This window comes from Callorhinus ursinus, unplaced genomic scaffold (assembly GCF_003265705.2).
Source record: "Callorhinus ursinus isolate GAN/ISIS: 27379988/994484 unplaced genomic scaffold, GSC_fseal_2.0 scaffold38, whole genome shotgun sequence".
NCBI classification, from domain to species: domain Eukaryota; kingdom Metazoa; phylum Chordata; class Mammalia; order Carnivora; family Otariidae; genus Callorhinus; species Callorhinus ursinus.
In genome coordinates, this window is record NW_027397100.1 from 437,668 (window position 1) to 445,289 (window position 7,622).

The 7,622-nt window shown below is 48.0% G+C and overlaps 1 protein-coding gene across 16 annotated transcripts in view; it reads left to right on the plus strand.

Annotated features, from left to right (window-relative positions):
• ZMYND8 (zinc finger MYND-type containing 8) overlaps positions 1–7,622 on the plus strand; it is a 140,738-nt gene that overhangs the window by 23,316 nt on the left and 109,800 nt on the right. For 15 of the 16 annotated variants that reach the window (XM_073880304.1, XM_025875342.2, XM_073880306.1 and 12 more), the window contains one exon: positions 1,755–1,825. In XM_073880304.1, coding sequence (XP_073736405.1) covers positions 1,755–1,825 — 71 coding nt within the window. Of the gene's footprint in view, positions 1–1,126; positions 1,147–1,754; positions 1,826–7,622 lie in introns of those variants that run through there. The other variant, XM_073880305.1, reaches the window with a different exon arrangement.

Below are 7,622 nucleotides of genomic sequence, written 5' to 3' on the forward strand. Positions count from 1 at the left end.
ACACACACACACACACACACACACACACACACACACATTTTTATGAAAATGTATTTCCAGTCACCCCAGGCAAGAAACCATTAGCAAGTATTCATTTGGACCGTGTGTGTTGCAGGCAGAGTGTGTTTCCGAGTTGAGAATGTCTCTGAAGTTGGAGTAAAAAGTATTCGTGCTAAAATCACCTTCCACAAATCACCTTGTAATATTGCCTGTTAGCAAAGTGTTTAAATTTAAGAGTCTGCTTCTGATGGAAACCATTTGTGACAAAATGCCAGTTGTTTCTTTGGTGATTGGTATCACGGCTTTTTCCACGGATGCAGTGTCAGTGAAATTGTTAATCGGATTCTACATCAGAGAGCTAAATGTGTTAATATTCCAATTTTAAACTACCTTTCTTTCTTCTCTCTGCTGGGACTAGTTACGTTAGAGGTGTGCAAGTTTTCTAATTTTATTCTGAGCTATAATTTCTTCCTTTCTGTCTGGTTCCCATCCTGAGATCAGACATGGCCCTCTCCTAAAGCCATCTCCCTCTGACCCTGAGGTTCCAGGCCTTTTTGGACTCATCTTTTGTCTTGTCACAGTCTCAGACCACGGAACACAGAAGGGACATTCTAATCCTTCCTCTCTCTCTCAGCCCTCCCTCCAGTCCTGGCTTTGAGTCTTCCAAATGGAAAATTCCAGCCATATCAATTGGTGATGTACCCATTTTGTTCATGGTGAATCACAGACTGATGGAGTTGCCGCTAGAGTACTTTGCCCATATTCTTATCACTTCATTGTCAGCCTGAAGGCTTGGAAGGTTCCAGCACCTCAAACATTTTGCCCCTATAAAAGCAGAACTCTACCGGCTTGCCTGGGAGGTGTGTGTGTGTGTGTGTGGGGGGGCACATGAAGTGGCCTGCACTCCATTCAAATGGAGTTTCAGCCAGCCGAGAGAGTGCGAGAAGATTCTGGTGGACCTTCCCAGCCAAGGGGCCTGTTTCCCGCTGCCCCCCTCCCCTCTCTCCCCAACCCCCAACTCTCAGCCTGTCTTTTAAATAATCCTTCCTCATTCCACTTTTGTGGTGGGGGATAATTAGTCACAGCTCAAGAGTGCTGAATGCTTGCTCTAAGCCATGCGTGCAACAGAGAGGAAACATCCAGGAGGTGGGAGTATGGACACCCCAAGCCTAATTCCTGGGATAAGTGCTCGTGGTTTGAATGTTTTGAGACCAGGCCTTTTGCTTCTAACCTGGGCATATTCTCCCACTTTTCAGTTTAACCTATATATATTTTTTTCCTCTTTCTGCCTCATCGGGTAATTTTAAGAATTAGCCGGGAGGTATGGGAAATGCTCTCTGCCTTGCAGCATTCAGAGATCAGAACTATGGGTACCTTGTGAAGCACCTCCAACCTGAACCCGGTGTTAACAAGGAGAAACTTGTTTACTTGCCGGCTCGGTTCTCAGTGGCCCACGGGGGCAGATTGTAATTGTGTGTCTAAAAATGTGCTTTTTTGCATCCCCCAGCAGCATGACAACTGGAATAGTAATTTGACTTAAAAAAAGAACAACCTAGTGGTTTGAAAAACTCCTTTAGGAGTCTTACTTAGCACATTGTTGGAAATCAAGTGTGGGGGTACCCCCTCCCCCCGGCCCTCCGAAAGGATGGGGGATTGTCTTCAATGTGGGTTTGTTGTTAGAACTTCTCAATAGCGGCCCCCATGGGGCAAGTTCTCAGTCTACCTAAATGTGAACATAATTTGCTCTGTTTCAGCTTGGCCGAAGAGGAAATAAAAACTGAACAGGAGGTGGTAGAGGGCATGGATATCTCTACTCGCTCCAAAGGTGAGTAAAAATCTTGTACCATCTATTCCAGAGCAGAGGAGGAAATTGGAATTTCTTTTTCTAGTTGTCGTGGCGCAGTGAAGTGTGGCTGTAAGGATCCGAGGCTGTAACACTCCTCTGATTTTGAGAGGAACCTTTGATGGATGGGCCTAATTTGTGGAGAAATCTTCTCCTTTTGATTTCTTTTCCCTTGTGTGTCTGTGTAGGTAGAACTACCTATGGGATGGTGGGTGGGGATTGTCCCAACAGTAAATTTTACATATGTATGATGACTGAGGGGGAGGGTGGCTCCTTGCCTCTCTGCAGGGTGACTTTTAGGAATTCACCGTTTAAATAACGCAGGTGCTAGAAGCAACCAGAGAGTCCAGATGCTGTTGGGTTTCTGATTTTAATAACAGTCCTCTTCGGAATCACAGAAATGAAACAGAGTTGGCCCTCCCTGGAAAACGGTGGTCTTGGTTAGAGATAAAGAGGAAACGTAGGACTTTGTGGAATGCTGGGGATAGCGTTTGCATTTAGGACAAAATTTAGCTAATTAGAGCAAACACAGTTGATGTTTTAATTCAGAATCCTGCGTTAGACTCCTCAAAATCTTCTAATTGTGGGATTGGTACTTTTCATTTGGTCTGTGTGAAATTGTAGGAGGCTTCCCAGAAGGAAGTAGTTACTCAGTTTTTGCCTTCAGGATGTTTTTAGGAATGAGCTACTGGAGCATTTTCCACATCTTTGGTTGATGAAAATGCTCATTTCCAAGCTTAATGGTTGTACCAAGGTGCTGGTATTCCTTCGACAAGTCCCTAAGTGTCTGCTCTGAGCTGAGGGTTATGGGGGAGATAGGGTTGGGAGAAGGGTTATTGCAGACTGCCAGAAAGATTCTAGAACTTTCTAGAATCCAGCTAGAGAGCATTATAAGAAGTGGCTGGCTCCCTAGAGGAATCTAAAACAACAAAGCTTTTTGAGGCTTTTTATAAGATAGCCCTGTCATTTGGGGCAAAGATGAGGGTCAGATAATGAGGGCTGTGACTCTGGCTGTTGTTGGGGCCTGGCCTCACAGAGGGGGGGGGGGGCCAGGTTGGGCGGGGGGGGGGGGGGGTGCCCTAGGTGAGAAGGCCAGGCTGCCAGAGTGGGTGGTCTGTGCCTGGAGGTGGAGGGGGTAGAGGGGGTGTGCCTGAGCAATGGAGCAGACTGAGGGTTTGGGGAGGGTAGGCCTAGTCAGAGGGCCACTGCCTTTTCCATCACAGCCCTCCCCTGCCCCCCGCTGGGCCAGCAGCACCTGTAATGATCAGGAGAGCCATGGGGAAGTTTTGAGCAAGGAAAGAACCTTCCCGTAGAGGGGTCTTTAGATAGTTGCTGACGAGGGAGCATTTCCCATTCCCCTTGTGGTCAGAATGGAATTTGGGACAGAGACACCGGAGAATGGGACACAGGGTCTTTGTCCTCACTGTGCTCATTTGCACGCTTTCTGTCTCTGTGCCTTCATGTTCCTATCTTTAAAATGGGGTGTTGGGTCAGATTCTAAGATCCTTCCACCTTGGGTTCTCTTGTAGAACTAACGCTCACTGACAGTATTTACAAAGGCCATGTTTGTATCAGGAGCCTTTTCTTCTTGAATTATTCTAGTCCCCTTAGGAGGTGGGAGGTATTGTTCCTATTTTGCAGATGAGGACACTGAGGCTCTGCCTAGCAACCTCTCACAGGTGGTAAATGCAGGATGGGATCGAACCGAGGCTCCAGCTACCACCAAGGAGGTGCTTCCTTCCTGAGCACTGAGTGCGTGGAATGCCCTGTAGCCTCGTTGTGGAGACTTTTCCAAAAGGGTCAAACTCAGGGATCGTCCATCGGCGGGAGGCCCACTTTGCTCAGGCCCCCCCCACTCTGTGTGGGAGAGCCCTCCTCTCGTCTTCTTTCAGACCCCCGGGATGCTCCTAGCTCTTCACCAGCTTGCATCTCCCAGTGACTGTGGCATCTGAAGTGATGATCCCCTTGGGGTGACTATTGTCCCTTGTTTCATTGTCCCACTCTGGTCCTGTCCCTACAGCAGCGAGGTGCTCTTAGAAGACAGATGAGATCCTGATCATCTTGTGAACTCCTTCCACTGACCTGCCAGTTTCCTTCGGCTCAAGTTGGAGGTCACTATGGCCTACCTACCTGGGTCAACCCATTTGCCTTCATTTGTGACCTTCTGTTGGACTCTACCAATTTCTCTCCCTGACTCCATTTGAACTGCCCCACCTCCTTTCCCTCTGGTCCCTCTCGGGGGCCCCGTGTGTCCTGTGTCTTTTGCCGGTAACGTGCTGCTCTGGGTCCAGCTGCCTTTCTTATCTCTCGATTCATCTTAGACCTCCTCTCCCAGAGACCTTTGGTAGCAATCCAGTCCAAAGGAGCCATTCCATCATTTTCTGTTACATTTTTAAAAGTAACTTCTAATTTTAGAGCAGCTTTAGATTTCCAGATAAGTTGGGCAGATAGTGCAGAGTGTTCCCATGTCACCCCTTTCACTTCCTGCGCGCGCGTGCGCACACACACACACACACACACACACACACACACACACACACACAGCTTTTCCCTGCTATTAACATCATATGCTAGCATGGTGCCTTCGGCACAGTTGATGAATCTATATCGGTATGTATTTATCAACTAAAGCCTGTACATTGTTCAGATTCCCTTGGGTTTTTGGGCGCCTGGGTGGCTCATTTGGTTAAGAGACTGCCTTCGGCTCAGGTCATGATCTTGGAGTTACAGGATTGAGTCCTGCATCGGGCTCCCTGCTCAGTGGGGAGCCTGCTTCTCCCTTGGACCCTACCCCCTTCTTGCGCTCTCTCTCTCTCTCTCTCTCTCATTCTTTCTCTCTCAAATAAGTAAATAAAGTCTTAAAAAAGAAAAAAAGATTCCCTTGGGTTTTCTACCGAGGTCGCTTTTCTGTTCCAAGACCTTACCCAGTAAACCAGGTTACATATAGTTAGGGCTCCTTAAGTCTCCTCTTGGCTGTCAGTTTCTCAGACTTTCCTTGTTTCCGATGACCTTGATAGCTTTTTTTTTTTAAAGATTTTATTTATTTATTTGAGAGAGAGAATGAGAGATAGAGAGCACGAGAGGGAAGAGGGTCAGAGGGAGAAGCAGACTCCCCGTCGAGCAGGGAGCCCGATGTGGGACTCGATCCGGGGTCTCCAGGATCATGACCTGAGCCGAAGGTAGTCGCTCAACCAACTGAGCCACCCAGGCGCCCAATAGCTTTTTTTTTTTTTTTAAGATTTTATTTATTTATTTGACAGAGAGAGTGAAAGAGCACAGGCAGGGGGAGCAGCAGAGGGAGAGGAAGAAGCAGGCCCCCTTCTGAGCAGGGAGCCTGATGCGGGACTTGATCCCAGGACCCTGGGATCATGACCTGAGCCAAAGGCAGATGCTTAACCATCTGAGCCACCCAGGCGCCCTGACCTTGATAGTTTTGAGGAGGGATATCTCACAGTTGGGATTTATCTCATGTTTTCCTCATGACTGGACTTGGGTGGACTGGGGTTGTGGGTTTTTGGGAGGAAGACCACAGAGTAAGATACCATTTTCATCACATCATATCAAGGGTACATTAAAAAAAAGATTTAGGGGCGCCTGGGTGGCTCAGTTGGTTAAGCGACTGCCTTCGGCTCGGGTCATGGTCCTGGAGTCCCGGGATCGAGTCCCGCGTTGGCCTCCCTGCTCAGCAGGGATTCTGCTTCTCCCTCTGACCCTCCCCTGTCTTGTGCTCTCTCTCTCTATCTCATTCTCTCTCTCAAATAAATAAAATCTTTAAAAAAAAAAAAAAGATTTATGTATTTATTTTTAGAGAGAGAGCAAGCGGCGGGGGAAGGGGCAGAGGGAGAGAGAGAGAATCCTGAAGTAGACTCCCTGCTGATCGGAGGAAGCCCAACGTGGGACTTGATCCCACAACCCTTAGATCATTACCTGAGTTGCAATCAAGTGTTGACTGTTCAGGCGCCCCTCATGGTATGTGTTACCGATGTGCTTTCTTGCTGATGATGTTGATTTTGACCACCTGGCCGGTTGGGTCAGGTCACCAGCCTCCTGTGCTGTACTCTTCGTAAGGAGGTCATGATGCCCGCCCACACCTACCGAATGGGGGTGTACTCTACCTCCTTGAGGTCAGAGTGTGTACACAAATTATTTGGAATTCTTCCGTTTGAGAGATTTGTCCCTTTTGCCCAGTTATTTGTTACTTAGTCACTTATATCAGCATGACTCTATTATTTTAAACCTTGGGTTGTAGTCCAGTATGGCTTATTTATTTTGTTGCTCAAGATGTTCTAGGTTGGGGCACCTGGGTGGCTCAGTCGTTAAGCGTCTGCCTTCAGCTCAGGTCATGATCCCGGGGTCCTGGGATCGAGCCCTGCATTGGGCTCCCTGCTCAGCGGGAAGCCTGCTTCTCCCACTCCCACTCCCCCTGCTTGTGTTCCTGCTCTCGCTCTCTCTCTCTGTCAAATAAATAAATAAAATCTTTAAAAAAATGAAAAAGAAGATGTTCTAGGTTTAAGGGGGCGCCTGGCAGGCTTAGTCGGTGGAACGTGTGACTCTTAACCAACTGAGCCACCCAGGCACCCCCAAGAATGTGTGACTCTTGGTCTCAGGGTTGTGAGTCTGAGCCCCACCGTGTGGGTAGAGATTAAAGATGGTCTTAGGCCATGAGAAGCTCTTCTGGTTGTCTCCTGTGTCCCTTTGATATCAGTGGGGTTGATGGGTTGGTTGACTGATTGATTGAACGCTTTCTTACTTTTGGTCACTACAAGATGCATTAGGCTCATCTCGTATATTTTCTGCCCTGGATTTAGCTGTTTCCCTTGGGCACCCTGGTTCCTTTTATTGAAGAGTAGCATTGGAAACCAAGCTCTGGTTCCTCAGTGTGCTTGTTGCTACGGAGATGTCTGTTTCTTGGGCCTCTTGGCCGACAGAGCTGGGAAACGTACGTGTGTATACTGACCCGTACGTATACATACAACATAACGATTTCTCTCTGTATCTACATTAAACTAAACATGAGTTCATATGCTTGTCTCCAATTCTGATCCATGACCGTGTGGATCATTCCAGCGTTCTCCTCTCCCTTGTCTATAACCTCTCACTCCTGAACTGAGAAAGCTCCCTCTCACCATCTGCCATTTGTTTACTATGTTCTGGTATAGTTTAAGTCTTATCATCGGTGTACAGCTTGATAAACTTAAACACATGTATACACTTGTGTGACCACAACCCAGGTCAAGAGAATTGAACACTTATGGCATTCCAGAAGGCTCCTCAAGCTCACTCCAGATTTCCTTCAAGCCCTCTCTATGACCTTGTACTTCTTATTTGTTTATTGACGGTCTCCTCTCTGTCTCTCCCCAGGCTCTAGACCGCCATGTTCAACCACACCCTTCCATCTGAGATGTTGGGTAGCATAGAGGTTTATTTATTGATTTTTATTTTATTTTTTTTAAGATTTTATTTGACAGAGACGCAGCGAGAGAGGGAACACAAACAGGGGGAGTGGGAGAGGGAGAAGCAGGCTTCCCACGGAGCAGGGAGCCCGATGTGGGGCTTGATCCCAGGGCCCCGAGATAAGACCTGAGCCCAAGGGGCGCCTGGGTGGCTCAGTCGTTAAGCGTCTGCCTTCGGCTCGGGTCATGATCCCAGGGTCCTGGGATCGAGCCCCACATTGGGCTCCCTGCTCGGCGGGGAGCCTGCTTCTCCCTCTCCCACTCCCCCTGCTTGTGTTCCTTCTCGCTATATCTCTCTCGGTCAAATAAATAAATAAAATCTTAAA